Source organism: Heterocephalus glaber, unplaced genomic scaffold (genome assembly GCF_053883595.1).
Source record: "Heterocephalus glaber isolate CG9 unplaced genomic scaffold, H.glaber_assembly_v1.0 deba00001561, whole genome shotgun sequence".
Classification (NCBI taxonomy): Eukaryota; Metazoa; Chordata; class Mammalia; order Rodentia; family Bathyergidae; genus Heterocephalus; species Heterocephalus glaber.
Genome location: NW_028258349.1, coordinates 12,597,564 through 12,618,769, shown reverse-complemented (window position 1 = coordinate 12,618,769; position 21,206 = coordinate 12,597,564). Strand labels below are relative to the sequence as shown.

The following is a 21,206-nucleotide window of genomic DNA, read 5'->3' as shown; positions in this document are numbered from 1 at the left end:
AAAACAAAAAACACAACTGACTGGGCCAGTGCTTTTTCTCCTGTAAATGGATATGGCCTTTCACGTGCAAACTGACCCATTTCTATAAATTCACACATTTCCTACCTCCATCACCTAAAAACAAATATTCTTAGCTCCAAACCAAAAGGAGCCTCTCTTGAGGGCCAGCATTCTTTTATCAGTGTATTTCTTTAATAATGATGAATAAAACCTTTCTATGCCCCTCGCTGAGGCATCCTAAAATTCTTTTCTGTATGAGTCAAGAAGCTACTTAACAAGTTGAATTGATGTCTCCACTTTCTCTTTGGAGGAACCCCATCATGTATTTTTAATGACAGCAAAAGACTGGAAACAGGGCCGGGGATTTAGCTCAGTGGTTCCGCCGCCTGCCTCGTAAGTGCAAGGTCCCGAGTTCGATCCCCGGTACCAAAAAAAAAAAAAGAAAAGATTGGAAACAACCCAAATGTTCAATAGGGGGACTACAGTACATCTAACACAATGGCACCTTACATACACAGTAGCTAAAAAAAAAAAGTGCTCAAAAGGGACATCTTTAGGGCATGTTAAGTGAAGAAAGTAAATGTACAGAAAGGTGAATATGATATATTATCCTTTATGTAAAGAGGGTGGAAACAGGAACAAACAATAAATATTCCAGGGGCCAACCAACCAGCTGAATGGTAAACAAGAACTCCAATAAACTATACTTATATCAGACAAAGAATGTGATTACAAGAGAGAAGCAGAATGAGGTATTTCTGTGAGATGTAGTTTACATTACTTGCTTTATAAAAAGTAATCAAGTTCTTTTTTTTTTTTTTTTTGGTATCGGGGATCAAACTCTGGTCCTTGTGCTTGTGAAGCAGGCGGTGAAACTGAGCTAAATCTCCGGCCCCTATCAAGTTCATTTTTAAAAAAGTAGTGTCTTGGCAGGTGTGGCACATGCCTGTAATCCCAGCACTCTGGAAGGCTGAGGCAAAAAAACCCTGCAAGTTTGAGCCCAGCCTGGGCTCAATTTAGTGACATCCTATCTAAAAATAAAAAAGCAAAATATAGTTGATGTATTTCAGTGCAAAAGCCCTGGTTCAATCCTGATAAGGGGGAGGGGACAAAGGAGTCCCTTAAGTTGAAAACAAATTGATAATAACTTGGTCACTTAATTCTCAGGTAAAGGACTTCAAGTAACTTTTGAACAGAGAACTTTGATATACATCTTTAGTGAGATGCACTGGAAGGACAAAAAATGCTAAACATATTATACATATGTTAAAGAAAATTTTAAGACAATACAGTGTTTATAGTTTCTATCAATACAGTATTATTTTGAAACCATTCTTTAATGCAGGAAAGTTAAGTAATACTAACTTGTTTCAAAATTTTAAATATAAACAATAAGGAGCTAAGAAATTAGATAAAAATAGTAAACCATTTAAACTGAATTAGAAATACTAATAAGGAGCCAGGGATTTAGCTCAGTGGTTTCCGCTGCCTGCTGCACAAGCGCAAGGACCAGAGTTCAATCCCCAGTACCAAAAAAATTAAAAAAAAAAAAGAAATACTAATATGGACTCAAGGCTTAAAATGGCCTAGCAGGATGGGCATGCAGCTCAGAGGTAGATGCCTTGCATAGTATGTGTGAGGCCCTGGAATCGAACTCCAGCACTGTAAAACAAATATTTATCAAGTACTTACTAAATAGGCAATATATACATTAACTCCATCCACACAACCACTTTGTGAATAAAGATCCTTTTACCTGTGTATGGCTAGATGAGAAACTGAGGCACAAGATTTAAGTACCTGCCTAAGGTCACTGTGACATTAAAGTGGCAGTTGAAAGAGTTAACACAGGAAGTATGGCTCTGTAACCTATCTCCTTTTTGTTTGTTTTTTGAGACAAGGTCTCACCTCAGGCTGGCCTCAAACTCTTGGCAATCTGCTTGCCTGCTTCGGCAGCACATATACTAAAACTCTTGGACTCTTCCTGTCTCAGCCTCCACAGTGCTGGGATTATAGGCCTGCAGCACTACACCCAGCCCTATCTCCCCCTTTTAAAAAACTAACTGTAAAACATGTACTAGTCATAAAGTTAAAAAAAAAACACGAAGAGGTACTTGTTTTTGCCCTCTCTCTCTCCCAATACTCTTCTATTCCCAAAACTACATTAAAAGGTTTCTTAAGTGGGATGAATCTATAATTCCAGCTCTCAGGAGGCTGGGGCAAGAAGATTGTGGGTTCAAGGCCAATCTGGACTACATATTGAGACCTTGTCAAAAAAAGAGATTATGTATTTCCTGAGTTAATGAAAACAAAGATACTATAACCCCTCTTCTTTTCCCTTTTTTTTTCTTTTTTCTCTTTTGGTACCAGGAATCAAACTCAGGATCTTGTGCTTGTCAAGCAGGCAAGGTGCCACTGAGCTATATCCCCAGACCCCTTCTTTTTTCTTTGATGGTACTCAAGATTGAACTCAGAGCCTTCTTATTGAGGTACATCCCCATCCTCTTATTTTTTTATAGGGTCTTGCTAAATATCCAAGCTGGACTCAAATCCTCCTGCCTCAGTCTCCCAGACAGGTGCATGCTACTACACCCAGCTATAATCCATTTTCTTACTTTAAATATGTATACTTTACATTTTGTACTTTTTTACACTTAATAAATTTTTGTAGTTATTTCATTATTGGTATATAGAAAGCTTCTTCCTCGTTCTTTTTAACAGCTGCATATTACTATACTACCTAGCTATACCCACAGATATTGACCCAATCTATTACTGATGGGCATGAATTGTTTCTTTTTCCTGTTTGGTGCTGCGATTGAACCCAGGGCCCTAGGTTTGCTCTGTCATTGAGATATACAATCTCTCTTGTTGTTTTTAATTTTATTTTTAGACAGATTCTCACTAAATTGCCAAACTAGCCTCAAAGTTACCATATTCCTGCCTCTGCCTCCCAAGTGGCTGGGATTACAAGCCTGCACCACAACCCCAAGCTTCCAGTATTTTTCTATGCCAAATATTGCTACCATAAGCAATCTTGTATCTATATTATTTCATGTCAATGTAGATACATTTGTAGCATTAAGTGTTGAGTTAAAGCAGCTGTAATTATCACTAATACTGTCTTATCAAGTTTCCCTTCATAGGCTTTGCTTATGCCAATACCAATACTATTTTTATTTCTGAGGTTTTGTATTTATTTATTTTGCTATTTTGAGACAAGGTCTCTGTATAGCTCAGGCAGCCCTAGAACTGTGATGACCCCTCTTGCCACAGTCTCCCCAGTATAGTGATTACAGATACACATCATCACAAAGTAACAGTTGGAAGAGTAATTGCTTTCTTTTTCATATGCTTACTGGCTACTGCTACTAGTTTATTTTTCCATGTTAATAAAATCACCTTATCTAGTTCCAAAAAAAAAAAAAAAATTTAGTCGATTCTTTTATTAGCATTCATTCTTTGGTACAATTCTTTATGTACCACGGTATTTTATTTACACCACTTAGTATTTCAAAGATTTTTCTCGAATACTTTTGTACATTTCTTAAATTTCTTTTTATTGCTATTGTAAATAGTATTTTTCTTCAATTTTATCTTCTAACTGCCTGCTGTTTGTAAATTTGAGGCTGTTGATTTGTAGATCTTCACTTGGTATCCCACTACTTAACTCTTTATTATGCAAAGCTTTGTGAAACAGGACTGAAGATGATGTCTTTAGAAAAACCAAGCATGCAAATAAAAGTAGTTCTCTCCATTATGTTATAAAATTCATGCACTAAGAACACTTCGACTCACTAAGGAGTTTGCATATTTAGTCCTGACCCAGATAAATGCTGTCAACAACCAAATTTTCTTTTTTTAAAAAAATGAATTTAACTATTTCTAACCTAAAGCCCTTTTCTCTAATGCTGGGCTTTCCGCTTAGTGATACTGCTTCTCAAAAAGAAACATTATTTACGACAGCACCCCTTTTTTAAATAACTAAAAGATCAGGAGATTTAAGGCAGGAAGCAGGCATCCCATAACAAAAAAACCTTTGAAATATTTTTTTTAAAAAATAAGGGTGTTTGCATTCTAACCCAGTCAAAAACAAAGGAGTTTTTACATAAAAATCTTTTAAAATTTATTCAATACTTAGCTTTTTCCCCCTTCCGATCTTCCAAGTAAAATACTCTGTAAGATGGCACCGTTATAATTATCAGCACTTTCGACAAGGGAAATGCGGCTCATACGTTATACGGTACCTCAATATTGGTCTCCACATCTCCTCCTCAGGCGCAACCACACATAACCTTATACCGTTTCACATTCGCTCAACAATTCCAAAGAATGGGTCAAACTTTGCGGTCAAAGTCAGGGTCACTCACGCTCCAACCCTCCTCAGAGGCCCCCACCTCCGCCCCATAGTAGGCCAGAGGCTTTTAAACCCACTCCCCACCCACGCGCCGCGCCCCTACAAATCAAGAATCCTCCCCTTCAACCTCCCCGGCCCGACCGACCCAAAACACCCAGATCCCACCTCCTACTTTCGCGCCACGTGGACCGAGAGGCCGTACGGGCCCGCGGACAAAGACCAAAATGTCCACTCGGTGCGCTGCGCCTGCGCAATATGGGGGTGGGCGAGTGAGCACTCCCAGAAGTCTCTGCGATGCGGCTCAGCGTGCTCCCCGTAACCAGCCAGGCCTAGGCCAGGAAGTGATTACCCGCTACAGTACTACCAGCAACGCTGCTTTCTGGCCTTGGACTACATTTCCCTTAAGGCACTGCGGACAGTTCTAGCTCCCCCTCCCCCCACGCAAACTTGGCAGCCTCCTCCTGTGAGTTTGGGGGTCTTACGGTGAGTGGTCTTTCCTTGGACTCAAATGAGCTCGAGCCCACTAGAATGTTTGGAGTGGGGACTCCCTCTTTGAGGTCTCCCAGGCGCGGTCTCAAAACAGGCCAATCCCAGACTCAGAGGTAAGAACACGCCATCTTGTCCGTGGCTGTTGTAGCTCTGGACTACGTTTCCCAGACTTCACAGCGGCCCAACGTTACAGCTCTCTTGACGTCGTGGCGAGATCGGTCGCTTTGCAAGAACCCTGACGAGACCAGTGGAGGCAGAAGGTGAGGGGTCTGGGAATCTGGGGCGGAGACGGGGCGTGTCCAGAGTCTCAATTCCTTGGGAGCAGGCGGGCGGGGCCAAGGATTCGTGATTCTAAAAGTGTCCTTGATTGTGGCTCTATGAGTACATATGGATGCCTGTGATTGTGCGGTTTTAATCACTTGTCTCCAAGGTGTGTGGCTGGTGGTTTTGTGTAAACAGTGTGTGTGTTGCTTGCGGAGGTGATACCGAGTGTGCCCCTGTTTATATGTGCCTGCCCTTCGTGCTCCTGGAAATATGAGTACAGTTTGACTTTGTGACTGGTGTGGGTGTCTGTATGAGTTGTGTGACACCGTAGCCTTGTGTGCAATTGTCATGTGCATGTGACTGTGTTGTGCCCAGATTGTGAAGTCCCAGAGACCACCAGGAGACCGTTTCCGATGTAAGCACACAAGGGTCGTTTATTCAAGCTTAAGCAGGGACTCTCAATTGTCACCGACGCAGCGGATCGAGATTGAGAGCCCCGAGCCTCAAAACTAGCAGGGTTTTTATTGAGTATACAACAAGCTTTGGTTGTTAGTAGCCAGGTGATTGGTTAATACTAAATACATATGAAGTGTAGGGTTTTGATTGGTTAGGCTTAGGGGGGGTTAAGGGGGTTACGTATAGATTTTTGTGAGGGAGAAAAGGGGCAAAGATTAACGGCCGGTTGTTACATACTGATCGTTAGCAGACCCACTAATGGCCGCATCTATCTTGTGTGGACAGTCAGCTCATTAACTGCTTATCCTACAGATAGTGTGCCTGGAACGCTCTCTCCCCGGGTACACAGGTGGTTGGGTAATAAACTCAGGAATTTCAAGTGGTGAATTCCTAGTTTAAGCACAAATTTGAGAGAACAAAGGAGACGGCTCCAAAATGGAGTCATTTTGGTCCCACATTCCCCCCTTCTCATGATGCTATAGAGGGCCAATCATGGGCCTCTGGGGGTTAATTTTATCAAGTCGGTAGGAATTGGCTGGTATTGGGACCTGAGCACCATTAACTGAACAGCGTTAATTTGTTTTTTGATGAACGAAACTAGTCTATTGAGTATACAAGGTCTAAAGGTCAACAGTAGTAACACGATAAGCAAGGGGCCTAGCAGGGTAGAGATTAGGGTAGTTAGCCAAGGGGAAGAATTAAACCAAGATTCGAACCAGTTTTGAGATAGTTCTCTTTCTCGCTTACGTTTGGCGATGCCCTCCCTAACTTTAGCCATGGACTCTTTGACCACTCCTGAATGATCTACATAGAAGCAACATTTTTCACCTAAGGCAACGCAGAGTCCTCCCTGTAGAAGGGGGTGTCTCGTAATATTGCCCTGCGAATTACATGGTTGTAACCCAGTGTTTGTGAATTGACCGGGGGGAGGGTACACCCCTTTTTTGTTTCCCCACATTCAGGCCTTCCCCGTGACTCTAGGCTCCAGTGTCCGATATCCCAGCTGCCAGTGGCTAGCCGACAGAGATCAAACTCTAGAGCAGGCCACCAGGTTAATGGTGGGCTCACTTTGGACGAGCTGTTAATAATGTCACCTGTGGCGGTATTGATGATCATCCAGGTCAAATTTAGGGGAGCATGTGGGTTCTGTCCTCCTAAAATCGGTGTCAAAAGTACAGTTACCACAATCATGACCGTCGACGATGCAGCTTGAGTTTGAGGGGATTGTCTTGGTCTTTGGACACCTGCCATGATGGAACGAAGTCCTCTAGGACAGCGTGAGGATCTGCAAGGCGAACGTGGGTGTAGTGCACCCACAAGGCAATCCCGTCGACCTTGAGAGTGGTGGGCGTGGTCAGGACTGTGACGTAGGGTCCTTTTCAACGGGGCTCAAGGTCCTTTTGTTGGTGTCTCCGGACGAAGACCCAGTCTCCTGGTCGATAGCGATGGGGCTTGGGAGGCAGTCCAGTTTGATATAAGGCTTCTAATTTAGGCCAGATATCCTCGTGCACACTTTGGAGGCTTTTTAAAGAAAGTAACAACTTTTGGTCATCAAATTTAACAAGCACATTTGATTGAAGGTTGGGAATAATGGGAGGGGGAATTCCAAACATGATTTCAAAGGGAGTTAATCCCATCTTATAGGGTGAATTGTGTACCCTATAGAGGGCGAAGGGAAGGAGAGTCACCCAGTCACCGCCAGTCTCTAAGGTTAATTTAGTTAAGGTCTCTTTTAATGTTCTATTCATCCTCTCTACCTGTCCTGAACTTTGGGGTCTGTATGCACAATGTAATTTCCAATCCGTCCCCAATATCTGTGCTAGGGTTTGACTCACCTTGGAAATAAAGGCGGGTCCATTATCTGATCCTAGCATTACTGGAAAACCATACCTTGGCAGGATGTCTTCTAGCAGTTTCTTAGTCACACTTCGCGCTGTTTCATGTTTGGTAGGAAACGCTTCTGTCCATCCTGAAAAAGTGTCTACAAAAACTAACAAGTATTTATAACCATACCTTTCAGGTTTTACCTCGGTGAAGTCCAATTCCCAATAGGCTCCAGGTCGGCTTTTCCTCAGCCTATTTCCTGGGTTGGCCCTATTGTGGGTGGCATTTGTCAATTGACAGGCTTTGCAGGTAGCAACAATATGTTCAATTTTAGAATTAGCATCACGGATCTTAATTTCAGCATGTCTCAGGAGATCTTGCATTTTTCGAGTGCCCATGTGGGTGGTCCGGTGCACCTTGGAGAGAACTTGTTCTCCCAGCGCTTTAGGCAAGATGACTTTACAATCAGAAGATTTCCACCACCCGTTGAGGCACTGAGGCATAGGTAATTGTTTTATCCAATTTAAATCTTCTTCAGTGTACTGGGGTTTTTTTGGTAGGGCTGCACTTCCCGGATCGGGCAGCTGAGTGGCCAGTGTCAGATTAATCTTTAAGGCTATTTCTCGGGCTGTCTGGTCAGCTAAATTATTTCCTCTGGCAATTGGAGTGTCGCCTTTTTGGTGTCCTGGGCAATGGATAATGGCTAATTTTTTAGGTAGCCAGAGGGCTGTTAAGAGGGCAAGGATCTCCTCTTTGTTTTTAATAGTCTTTCCTTCAGCTGTCAGGAGTCCCCTTTCTTTGTAGATGGCCCCATGGACGTGTGCAGTGGCAAAGGCATACCGGCTATCTGTGTATATATTTAACTTTTGGCCCCGTCCTAGAGTCAATGTCTTGGTCAGAGCTATGAGCTCCGCCCGTTGTGCTGAGGTCCCGGTGGGCAATGGTTCTGCCCAAATGACCTCAGTCTCTGTCACCACTGCTGTTCCTGCATACCTGCGGCCATCACGAACAAAACTGTTCCCATCAGTGTACCAGGTATCATCTGTATCTGGCCATGGTTGGTCACTCAGATCTGCTCGAATTCCATGTACCTGGGCTAGGATGTCTGTGCAGTCGTGAAGCGGAGCCTCCAAGTTCGGGTCTGGCAACAGTGTGGCTGGGTTCAAAGCAGCCGGGGCCTGAAAGACAACTTGGGTTGGATTTAGGAGTAAGCTCTGGTAGTGGGTCAGGCGAGCATTACTGAGCCATCGATCCGGAGGCTGTTTTAGGACTCCCTCAATAGCGTGAGGGGTGGTCACACACAGTTCTTGGCCTAATGTCTAACTTGTCAGCATCTTTGACCATTAGAGCCACTGCTGCAATCATTCTTAGACACGGGGGCCATCCTGATGCAACTGGATCAAGTCTTTTTGATAGGTACGCCACTGGGCGGCGCCATGGCCCTAGATGCTGGACCAGGACGCCCTTAGCGACTCCTTTGTTTTCATCAATGTAAAGGTGGAATGGCTTAGTAATATCGGGCAAGCCCAAGGCTGGTGCCGTCAGCAAGGCTGTTTTAATTTGATCGAAAGATTTTTGTAGCTTTTCTGTCCATTGAAAAGCCTGATTGTCTTTGGTTGCCTCGTAAAGGGGCCTTGCGAGCTCTGCGAACCCCGGTATCCATAGGCGGCAGAAGCCCGCCGATCCCAAGAACTCTCTGACTTTTCGAGGAGAATCTGGTGTGGGTATCTTAAGAACTGTCTCTTTTCTAGCATCCGACAGCCATCTCTGTCCTTCCCTAAGCATGTACCCCAAGTAGCTTACCTCGGGTTTGCAGATCTGGGCCTTTTTGGCGGACGCCCGGTACCCCAGTTCTCCTATGACTATCAAGAGTCTCTTGATTCCACTTAGGCAGTCTTTCCGCGTTTCAGCTGCTATGAGGAGGTCATCTACATATTGTAACAGAGTTAGTTGGGGGTTCTGGAGGCGAAACTCACCCAGGTCTTCATGTAGGGCCTCGTCGAAGACGGTGGGAGAGTTTTTGAATCCTTGGGGTAATCGGGTCCATGTCAGCTGTCCGTTGAGGCCTTGTTCTGGGTCACTCCATTCAAATGTAAAGATGTGTTGGCTTTTGGGTGCTAGCGGAAGGCTAAAAAAAGCATCTTTGAGATCCAAGACTGTGTACCATCGGTGGCTCGGGGTAAGTGAACTCAAAAGGGTGTATGGATTAGGCACTGTGGGGTGGATGTCCATAACCCTCTTGTTCACTTCCCGGAGATCCTGCACTGGCCGATAGTCATTAGAATGAGGTTTTCGAACTGGCAACAAGGGGGTGTTCCAGGCTGATTGACAAGGCCTAAGGATCCCCTGAGCAAGCAACCTCCTGATGTGTGGAGTTATTCCCTTCTGGGCCTCTAGGGACATAGGATATTGGCGAACTTGTACAGGATCTGCCCCAGGTTTTATTTCCACGAACACTGGTGCTCTGTGTGCAGCTAACCCCATGCCTCCAGTCTCTGCCCATGCTTGTGGGAACATGGTGAGCCATTGTTCCATGTCAGGATCAGGAGGGGCCCTTTTCTGATGTAGCAGATATTCATCTTCTAGGTTTATGGTTAGTACCTGAATGGGCCTTCCCTCCTGATTAAGGACTTTTGTGCCCCCGGGTTGGAAATGAATTTGAGCCCCTAATTTAGTCAGTAAGTCTCTTCCCAATAAGGGGTAGGGGCAGTCTGGTATAATCATAAATGAGTGGGTTACTTGGCCCACTCCCAAGTCTACTGTTTTTTGGGTTGTCCATGAATACTTTTTCATGCCTGTAGCTCCTTGAACCCAGGAGGTCTTATCAGAAACATGGCCACATGGTTTAAGTAGGACCAAATGTTGAGCCCCTGTATCCACTAGGAACTCGATAGGTCTCCCCTCCACTTTTAGGGTTACCCTGGGCTCGGGGAGGGGTGCCGAACCCCGTCCCCCCTAATCATTTAATTCATCCATAGCCAGGATAGGGGCCTTGGGGCGTCCTTCCTGTTGTTTCTTTTTGGGACAGTCTCTGGCCCAGTGTCCATACTCTTTGCAATGAGCACATTGATTTTTCCCCAACTGGGGGCGCTCTCTGCGTCTCTCTTTGTTTTCTCCTTCCACCACAATCTTTCTTAGTCTACGTTCACGTTCCTTCTGTTCTCCCGCAGTGGCAGCCAGAAAGATCCGAGCTAAGTTTCGGGTCTGGCGGTCATCAGCTTTTTCTCGTTTCTCCTCTGTGGTTTCTCTATTGTTATACACTTTCTCTGCCACTGCCACTAAGTCCTGAATACTCTTTTCTCCTAACCTATCTACTTTCTGTAACTTTCTCTTAATGTCTGGCACCGCCTGGTTGACAAAATGTATTATTACAGCTGCCTTTGTCTCAATTGCTTCTGGGTCCATAGGAGTGTACCTACGAAAAGCTTCCTGAATTCTTTCTAGGAAAGCAGCAGGGCTTTCATCTAACTTTTGTTGTATATCCCCTACCTTAGCCAAATTTGTAGGCTTCCTCGCTGCTGCTTTCAGACCTTTTAATAGAGCCTGGCGATAGACCCAAAGCCTCTCCTTACCTTCTGCCGTGTTGAAGTCCCAGTTGGGTTGGGACAGAGGAAAAGAAGTGTTGATAGTGTCAGCATTGGTGGTGGGTTGACCATTGTCACCAGGAACCAATTTCCTGGCCTCATTCTGGATCCTCTCTCGTTCCTCAGTGGTGAACAGGACCTGCAGAAGCTATTGACAGTCATCCCAAGTGGGCTGATGGGTAAACAAAACAGTTTCTAACAGGTTAATCAAATCTCTAGGGTTATCAGAAAAATTGGCGTGTTGTCGGCGCCAATTATAAAGATCACTGGTAGCAAAGGGCCAGTAATGATGAGGCTGGTTTCTATGTTCATCAGGGGGCCCTATTGCTCGCAGCGGGCAGACAGTTGAGTCTGCCGGTCCTGCCGGCGAGGCGGCGCGCCGGTGACGAGTATTTTGGGCGGGACCATCATGGTTGTCGGCGGCGCCCCGGGCGGGCTCCCTAGTCCCGGCTGGGACTGGGTCACCTCCTCCAGCCTGCTGTGGCGGAAGAAAGGGGAGGGAATAGGGGGGAGGAAATATAAGATCTTCTTCGGTCCCTCCCTGGAGGACAGGGTAAAGTGGCGCGGTTGGCTTGGTTTCGGTTTGTTTTTCATCCGCGCGCTTTTTAGGAGCCTTTTCATTGGCCGTCAGGATTAACTCCGGTTGCTGCTGCTGTGAAGGCAAAAAAGGCTTAACCCATGGGGGTGGGTTAGAGATCAGAAATTCCCAAATGGCAATGTAGGGTACCTGGTCGGGATGAAGGATGGCTTTACGAACTCTGCGTATAATTTGCAAATCAAAAGTTTCCTCGGGGGGCCATCCTGACCCAAGGGTGGGCCACTCCGAGCTACAGAGGGTGATGAACTTAGCCTTTTTAATTTTTAAACTTAGGTTACGAGCGCTCTCCCTAACTTCCTTGAAATGATCTTTCAGGAGGGAAAGAGGGGTAGTCACAGTCTGTCCCATCGTCTCAGTCCAAGTCAGTACAACACACAGACAAACACAACAGAAAGAAACACGAGAGACAAAACCGTCCTCCGCCTGATCGGAGGCAATGCAAATGGGACGACGGCCTCGTGCCGTGCCGCGGGAGCGACCCGCACCGTCCCTCCAGGAGTCTCACTGACTCGTACTCTTGGGGCACTCCGTCCCCACCAGCGGAATCCGGAACGTCTTCCAGGATCCCGGGTCGGCGGCCCTTGCAGCGCGTCCGCCTAGACCGTCTGCCGACCTTCCCAGAAAATAGGCCCAGACTTTACAAACACAAAAAACACTCACCAGCCGGCATTGACCCTCCGGTACGGGAGTCCTGAAGGTCTTGGGATCCCGGACGAGCCCCCAAATGTTGTGCCCAGATTGTGAAGTCCCAGAGACCACCAGGAGACCGTTTCCGATGTAAGCACACAAGGGTCGTTTATTCAAGCTTAAGCAGGGACTCTCAATTGTCACCGACGCAGCGGATCGAGATTGAGAGCCCCGAGCCTCAAAACTAGCAGGGTTTTTATTGAGTATACAACAAGCTTTGGTTGTTAGTAGCCAGGTGATTGGTTAATACTAAATACATATGAAGTGTAGGGTTTTGATTGGTTAGGCTTAGGGGGGGTTAAGGGGGTTACGTATAGATTTTTGTGAGGGAGAAAAGGGGCAAAGATTAACGGCCGGTTGTTACATACTGATCGTTAGCAGACCCACTAATGGCCGCATCTATCTTGTGTGGACAGTCAGCTCATTAACTGCTTATCCTACAGATAGTGTGCCTGGAACGCTCTCTCCCCGGGTACACAGGTGGTTGGGTAATAAACTCAGGAATTTCAAGTGGTGAATTCCTAGTTTAAGCACAAATTTGAGAGAACAAAGGAGACGGCTCCAAAATGGAGTCATTTTGGTCCCACAACTGTGTTGTGACACTGCATGGTGTATCCCTGTTGTCTCCCTTGGAGAGGAGGGAGATTGTGACTGTGTGACACTGTGTACTATTGTGTATACAGGTGTTGAGTGGCTTCATTACTGTGATTATGTTTGTGCCCCCTGAGTGGTTGTGTGATTGTGACTGTGTAGGGCATTTTGGGGTGTTGGTGTGAAGAGCACGTGATTGTGGGGGAATGGCTGTGTGACAAGGTGGTTAGTGGATTGTGTGACTGTGTATGTCTTCTTGGTGTGTGCTTGTGACTGTAATGGTGTGGAGGTGTCTGTGACTGTATGGTTGTGTTCTTATGTGTCTCAGGAGAGGATATGCACTTAGGTTTGTGTGACAGACACATTGTACAGCACATGTCCCAGTGTGAGGTGCCTAGGACTCCCATGCTCTGACCCCTGCAGAAACCGTGAAGTTCTGCAGTTCAGTGTGAAGTTACACACTCTGGCCCTGGATAGTAGTGACCTCAGTTTTTTAGGGTGACCTTGGGATTTGGCAGGGGGTTTTTGTTTTGTTTTGGGGTTTTGTTTGTTTGTTTGTTTTGTGTTTTTTTGGTACCAGGGATCAAACTTAGGACCTGGCACTTGCAAGGCAGGCTGCGGAACCACTGAGCTAAATCCCCTGCTCTGTTTGTTTTGTATCAGGAATCAAACTCAAGACCTCGAACTTGCCCAGGCAGGAGCGGCACCACTGAGCTAAATCCCTGGCCAGCAGGTTTTTTGTTGTGTGGTTAAATATACATAACATAAAATTTATCATTTTAATCCTTTTTTTTTTTTTTTTAGACAAGGTGTCACTATGTTCAGGCTGGTCTTGAACTCACTATGTAATCCAGGCCCCTGCCTCAGTTTCCCAAGTGCTGGGATTACAAATGTGTGCCACCATGCCCAGCCATTTTAACCATTTTTAAGTGTATAGTAGCATTAGGTACATTCACAGTGTTTTGCTTCCATCACCAGTATCCATTTCCAGAACTTTTAAAATCTTTTAAATTCTTAAGAAACCACTGAACTGTTTTTCACATCAACTACTTCCTTTTATATTCCCACCAGGAATGTAGGAGGGTTTTAATTTCTCCACATCCTGCCAATGCTTGTTATTTTGATTTTTTAGTAATAGCCACCTAATGCGTGTCAAATGGCATTGCTCTAATGACTAGTGATACTGAACATTTTTTTTTATTTTTTGATACTGGGGATCAAACTCTGGACCTTGCACTTGTGAGGCAGGCGCCAGAACCACTGAGCTAAATCCCTGGCCCTGAACAATTTTTTTCATGTGCTTATTGGCCATTTGTATATCTTCTTTGGAGAAATGTATTCAAATTCTTTGCCCATTTAAAAAATTGTGGCAAAGTGTATATTACATAAAATTTACAATTTTAACTTTTCACTTGCACAGTTCAGTGCCATTAAGTACATTCATATTATTGTGCAGCTGTCTCCACCATCCAACTCCAGAATTTTTTTATGGAACTGAAACTGCAACCATTAAACAATAATTCCCCATTGCCCTCTCCCTACAGCTGCTGGCAATCACCATTCTTCTTTCTATTTCTGTGAATTTGACTACTCTAGTTACCTCACACAGGTAGAATTAATTTGTCCCTTCTGTGACTGGCTGATCTTCATCATTCATCCATGTTATAGCATTATATCCATCCATTTTTTCCCCAAGTACTAGGGATTGAATCCAAGGCCTTTGCACTTAGCTACATCCTCAGCCCTTTAAAAAATTTTTTATTTTGTGGGCTGGATGTTGCGGCGCACTTGTATAATCCCAGCACTCTGGAGGCTGAGGCGGGAGGATTGCTGCAAGTTTGAGGCCAGCCTGGACTGCACAGTGAGGTCAAAGCCATCCTGAACTACACAGCAAGACCCTGTCTCAACCTGCCCCCAAAATAAATTTTTAAATTTTGAGACAAGGTCTCACTAAGTTACCCAGGCTTCTCTAACCCATGATCCTCCTGCCTCAGCCTCCCAGAGTGCTGGGATTATAGGTGTGCACTACCACACCTGGCTGTCTTTTTTTTTTTTTTTTGGTATCATTGGTATCAGGGATTGAACTCAGGACCTTGCACTTGCAAGGCAGGCATGGTGCCACTGAGTTAAATCCCCGGCCCTGTTCTTCCTTTTTAAGGTTGCCCAGTTCTCTATGTATGTGCCCCATTTTGATTATTCATTCATCTGTGGATAGATACTTGGGTTGCTTCTACCTTTTAGCTATTGTAAATAATGCTGTTTTGAATATGAGTTTATAAATATCTATGGGATTTATGCATACTTTGTATAGCTATTTACTAATTTGATTTTTTTCTGGAAAGAGATTTATGATTTCATGATTTTTCAAAGAGATTCACAACCCCTGAAAATTTGGGGCCATTAGTCTAGAATGATTGGGACCATTGGTCTAAAATGAAAGACAGTAATACCTTTGAGATATTGTCCAAAATTTGTGCCCAACAATAGGGAAATTGAAGAGGAAGATGCCATTATATATATTTCAGTCATATGTTAGAATTATGTAGCTCATACAAAATATACTTACAGAGAGTCAACCAGAACAATGAAAATGCTTTTGCTATAGCAGAACATTCAAAATGATGACTAAAGCATTCATTACTTTGCAAAAAAAAATCTCATCCAAAACATTTTGCATTAAGTGATTAAATGGAAAAGACACCCACAGTGTATCTAATAACATGCTTTCTGCTTTGCAAACACTGTCTTATTTCATCTGGAATTTGTATGTACTTGCAAATTAGTCATTCAAATAACATTTTTGATATTGAATCTCATCAAAATGTAGCAGAGAAAATGAATCAACGTTTGAAGGCCTGGTAAAGAACCTTTAGTATTGTTTCAATCACAATAACTTCCTTTTTCATTCTCATCTATAGCATAGACTTATCTCACTCGCTCATAATTTTTCCACTGCCAAGAAAATAAATACTATCTAAAAATCTGGTTTTTTATTTTTATTTAAATGGAAACAGTGCTGTCATGAATTTTATTATAAATACACAATTTTAATACAAAAATATAGAAGCTTCCAAAAATGTAACACCTCTATCTAGAGATACGTATTTTTACTATTTTGATAGCTATATATATATTTTTTTTGGTACTGGAGATCGAACTCGGGTCCTTGGGCTTGCGCAGCAGGTGGTGAAACCACTGAGCTAAATCCCCGGCCCCTTGATAGCTATATTTTAAACATTTTTCTGTAGGATTTTGTTGAATGATATCACTTTTGTATAAATTCTGTAAGCCTTCCTCATTCAGTAATACATTTGATCTTAGCCCAAAGGCCAAGAACCATCCTCATTCAATAATGAATTGACTATAGTAGTTTTATATTTTAAAATCACTGTATAATAGTCTATCAGCACAATGTACCTTCATTTATTCATTTTATTAACCTAATAAAGAGTACTTATATTTTTAGTGAAATAGTCCCAAAAATATTGCGTGGTATACAACTTTTCCTATTTTTATAATGAATTCCTTAGGATAAGAACTCAGACATTGCTTCCTGGCCTTTTGGCTAAGATCAAGTGTAGGTGTTTTTTTTTCCCCTCCTGTACCGGGCATTGAACTCAGGACCTTGAGCTTGTGAGGCAGGCACTGGAACCACTGAGCTGAATATCCAGCCCAAGATCAAGTGTAGGATACGTACTCAGAAATGAATTATTGAGTCAGCCATTATATATTTTATAATAACTTACAAAGATGTAAAAATCCTAGAACTTGGAGAAACAAAATGTTTTTAAAAGTTCACATTCTTAAAAAATAAAAAATTTTTTTAAAAAAGCTCACATTTTTTCCATGCCCTGTAATCCCAGCACTCAGGAGGCTGAAACGGGGATCATTGTGAGTTTGAGACTAGCCTGGGCTACATAGTGAGTTTAAGGCAGCCTGTTAAACTATATAGCAAGACCCAGTTTCAAACCTCTTCCCCAATTTTTTAAAAAATTCACATTCTCTGTTTTTAAATTGTAAATAGTATAATAGGGGAGAAAAACCTGCACAAACCTCCAGTGTAAAGAATAATAAATGGCACTAGTTTACCCTGATGATATGCTGTGAGCATTCAAAAGAGGGAGATTATTTGTATGACCAGAGCAGTCATTGTCATCTCTAAGCTAAACTGAGTCCATAAGAATTCTGTGGACGTGATTTTGTTGAGTATCCTATATCCCTTGCAGTTTTTACTCTAATCAGTTTTCCAAAGTATGACTAGCGGAACAAAATTATTAGGTGTTTGGAGAATACTGGAGAAAATAGGGCAGGTACAGAAACACAGAAACTCCTCTGGCAAGAAGAGATTAAAGGAAGAATCACCTATACAAAAGCTATTCTAAGAAAATACAACTGGTTTTATAATACGCTGAGCTATTATTTCATGTTCAAAGGAGGATTTTAAGAAAAAAACCAGGTATTTTCTTTTTCTTTCTCAATCTGGAAATGGCTTATATTTAACAGAATTTAGAAATATATAAATATCAATGCAGAGCACAAGGACCTGAGTTCAATCCCTGGTACCAAAAACAAACAAACAAAAATCAATGCAGGGCCGGGGATTTAGCTCAGTGGTGCCGCCGCCTGCCTTGCAAGCACAAGGTCCTGAGTTCGATCCCTGGTACCAAAAAAAAAAAAAATCAATGCATAGTTATTGAAAAAATAAGTAAAAATAAGAAAATTTATGATCACCACCCAGAAAAACCAAAAGTAATCTGTTTGTTTGTTTGTTTTGGTGTGGAACTTGGGTCTTTTCACTTTCAAGGCAGGCGGCAGCACCACTGAGCTAAATCCCTGGCCCAAACCAAAATAATCTTTAAGAGCAAAATTTCCTGTTTTCCATCTGATTATGTCTATATTGCTTATATTCTATATTTTTGTATTTTATGTAGTCTTATATTTATGTATTTAGAAATAGAACTAGGTGATGACCAGCTGTTTTGTAACCTGCTCTGTTTTCACCGTATCTTGAACACTTTCTATTTACTATTAAATTACTCCTAAATGTATGAGTTCTCAAAATTACCACAATATAGAAATATGTTATTTAATCAGTCTGTTCTTAGCTAACTCAAAATACTGAATATTGCTTAAGAATATACATATGTCTCAATATATTCATTTTGGGCTGACATTTATCCTGGAAAACTTTGTTTACATCCAGAAGATTTGGTACATTTTGTTTAAATGGCATGCAGGACATATAGGAAAGGTTTCAAGTAACATCCTAAATGCAACTCCTAAAATATCACAATAATGTAAATATTTTCATAAAAGCATAAATTTGAATATCAACAAAAGGGATCTGCAGCTATTCATGGCTCTAATAGAGACCATGTTATTATGCACAAAGAAACTATTATCATAATAATTGTTTAGTGATAAGAAAGTGTTGTTTTTCAGAAATTTTCATTCTGAGTTGCCCATGCTGAGCACAAACTTGTGATCCTCCTGTCAGCCTCATAGAGTGCTGGGATTACAGGTGTGCACCTAGCTTATATGTAGGTGTTTTATTGTATTTCATTGTGTTATAAATCATTTGGGAGCTTTGTATTGAAATATGATGCATTGTATTTTTTACATTTTAAATGTTAGAAAAGGCTCTTGGTCAAGGTTTTTACTCAGAATGATTGCCTTTTCAGAAATAAATTACTAATGTTAAGATGGAGCTAGCTATAGCTGTATCTGTCCAACTCCCGCAACTTGGCCAACTTTTCTCATCCCCTTAGCCCAGGCCTTGTATAGTGGGGATGTATGGGCTCTAAAGAATTTGAATTTAAGGGCTCAGTGGTGCCACACCTGCCTGGCAAGTGCAAGGTCCTGAGTTTAATTCTTGGTACGGGGGGGGGGGGGGGTGTGAATTCAGAGACAGAGAAAATTTAAGGATGTAGCTAAGCTTTACTAGGTGGTATATAGATAGCTAAATTTTGCTTACAAGGAATTGCACAAAGTTCTAATGTTAGAGATCTAGAAGAATATGTTTTTGTTGGGTCAACATCACCTCCTCCTATAATTCATAATCTGCCTTTGATTTCACATTGTGGGTTTGAGAAAAATTCCTTTGAGACATGTAGAGTTGGAAATAGAAAACTCGGGTCTGCTATTTCTGAAGCTTCCTCTGACTTTGTCTTTTTTTTTTTTTTTGATACTGGGGATTGAACTCAGGTCCTTGCACTTGTACAGCAGGCGGCGAAACCCCTGTGCTAAATCTCCAGCCCTCTGACTTTGTTATTTTGACCAAGGGCCTCAGCCAGACCTTTTTTTGTTAATGTTGTGTGGAAAATACAGTGTTAATGAGACCCACTGGTCCTTTCCTTCATAGGTACTTCATTCATGTGCCTTTATTTTCCAACCCCAGAAGTCAGCCTAGCATTGTCTTCCTCTAAATTCTACAGCTAATTACATTAAGATTAATTAAAATTATGTAAAAAGTTCAGCTCCTTAGTCATACTAGCCGCAGTAACTCACATGGGGCTAGTGGCTACTATATTTATAGCTCAGTGGTAAAGATTTCCACTGTTGCAGGAAGTTCTTTTAGACAGCACTGGTTTAAGCCCTTCACCCAACTACACAAGGCATTCTGAATTATTCTCTCTTCTCCAAATACAACATATACTTTTTGGTGTACTGTTTTTCCCACTGCATCTTACTCTGTTCAATGTTCTTTGTTCTTTTTCTTGTCTATTAAATTTCTCTGATTTTTTTTAGAACCCATCTTACAAGAAATTTTCCTTGACGCTACCCTAGTGATTAAATTAGACTTCCTTCTGAACAGCCCTGAGCATGGAAAGTACCTTACACCACTAATTAGCATCAGCTTTAGAACCTTTCTTTTCTTCTTTTTTTTTTTTTTGTACCAGAGATCGAACTCAGGACCTTGTGCTTGCAAGGCAAGCAACAGAACCACTGAGCTAAATCCCTGGCCCGGTACCTTTCTTAAAAACACTAGATTTTCTTTGTTTTTTGTTTTTTCTTCTTTTTCAAGACAGGTTTTTGCCATGTAGTTCAAGCTGCTTTTGAACTCACTATGTAGCCCAGGCTGGCTTCGAACTTGTAGTGATTCTCCTGCCTCAGCCTCCCCAGTGCTGGGATTATAGGTTTGCACCATAAACACTGGATTTTCATTACCTTGAGAAATAGGCCATTCACAGGACTCCAGACCCAGCACAGCCATACTGAAGAAGTAATGTTCTACAGGAGAGCAATAGGGAGGGCTTAGACAGGAAATTTGGAGTGCTGAGCCAAGAAGGGTCTAGAAATTAATTTCCCAATGAGGTCAGTATTCTGGATGTGCTGGTATGCATGTAAGATACCTGTATTACTGTGGTTTTCTTGCTTCGTCTGGTGATTTCATGTGGGGCTGAAGGCTTTAATAGAGCCCATAGAGTAGGTAGAATCGCCCCATTTGGGGCTTGGAAGGAGGAAGTAGAACTACTGAGGTACTCGAGAGGTTTTTCCTGAAGCCATAGACATTATTTACATTTGGCCTATACCTGTGTTCTGTGGTCCTAGCCTAGTGACGCTGTCCTTATTCTTAAGGGGTAAAAATGCATTATAATCCTCCTTGCTACGGGGCAGGTGGCACACAGCTATAATCTCAGAACTCAGGAGACTGAGCCAGGAGGATCACTGCAAATCTGAGCTCAGCCTGGGCTACACAGTGAGTTCAAGGCCAGCCTGAATTACATAGTGAGACCCTTTCTCAAACAACTTAAAAAAAACCACACAAGCATTTTTTTGCAACTTGGAGTAGGTGGGAGCATCTAAGCCCCATGTGAAGTTTAGATTAGCATCAATATGATAGACTAGCCAGGGGTCGTGACATATGCCTGTAATCCCAGTTTCTCAGGAGGCTGAGGCAGGAGAATCAGAAGTTTGTGGCCAGCCCAGGCCACTTAGACCCTATCTCAAAATATAAATAGGTAGGTAAGTGGGTAGGTAGATGGGTGGATAGATGGATAGGTGGATGGATACATAGATATGGATACATAGGTAGGGCTGACCGTATAGCTTAGTGGTAAAGCAGTTGCCTAGTGTGAGTGCAATCCTCAATACTACAAAAAAAGTTGGGCTATCTCAGGCATTACCCCATCCTCTGACATGCTTGGGTTCTGTGTCAATGCTGGGGCACATCTGCCTGGAAATCATCTTGCTGCTTTAGGGTTCTCTAGTGTTTAGTAAGGGGCTGGGTTTCATTAACTCTAATCCTTAATATTCTTATATTGTAGGACAATAGGAGGGCAAGCAAAGCAAGTACAGTACAAGTATAGTTATTTCACACTTGTCTGGATGTGCTGGGATGCACGCAAGATGCCTA

General features: G+C 42.7%; 2 protein-coding genes across 3 annotated transcripts in view; one reads left to right on the top strand and one right to left on the bottom strand.

The window, feature by feature from the left end:
• Positions 1 to 4,691: 4,691 nt before the first annotated feature.
• Znf565 (zinc finger protein 565) overlaps positions 4,692 to 21,206 on the top strand; it is a 47,510-nt gene continuing 30,995 nt past the window's right edge. The window contains exons 1-2 of one of the 2 annotated variants that reach the window (XM_087191286.1): positions 4,692 to 4,840; positions 4,995 to 5,106. The gene's annotated coding sequence lies outside the window, so the exon portion shown is untranslated. Of the gene's footprint in view, positions 4,841 to 4,904; positions 5,107 to 21,206 lie in introns of those variants that run through there. The other variant, XM_087191287.1, reaches the window with a different exon arrangement.
• LOC147824008 (uncharacterized) lies at positions 5,518 to 11,385 on the bottom strand. The gene is made up of 3 exons (XM_087190849.1): positions 11,380 to 11,385; positions 7,580 to 8,709; positions 5,518 to 7,087 (listed from the first exon to the last, which is right to left on the bottom strand). The coding sequence occupies exons 1-3, from the start codon at positions 11,383 to 11,385 to the stop codon at positions 6,946 to 6,948; spliced, it is 1,278 nt and encodes a 425-aa protein (XP_087046975.1). The 3' UTR covers positions 5,518 to 6,945.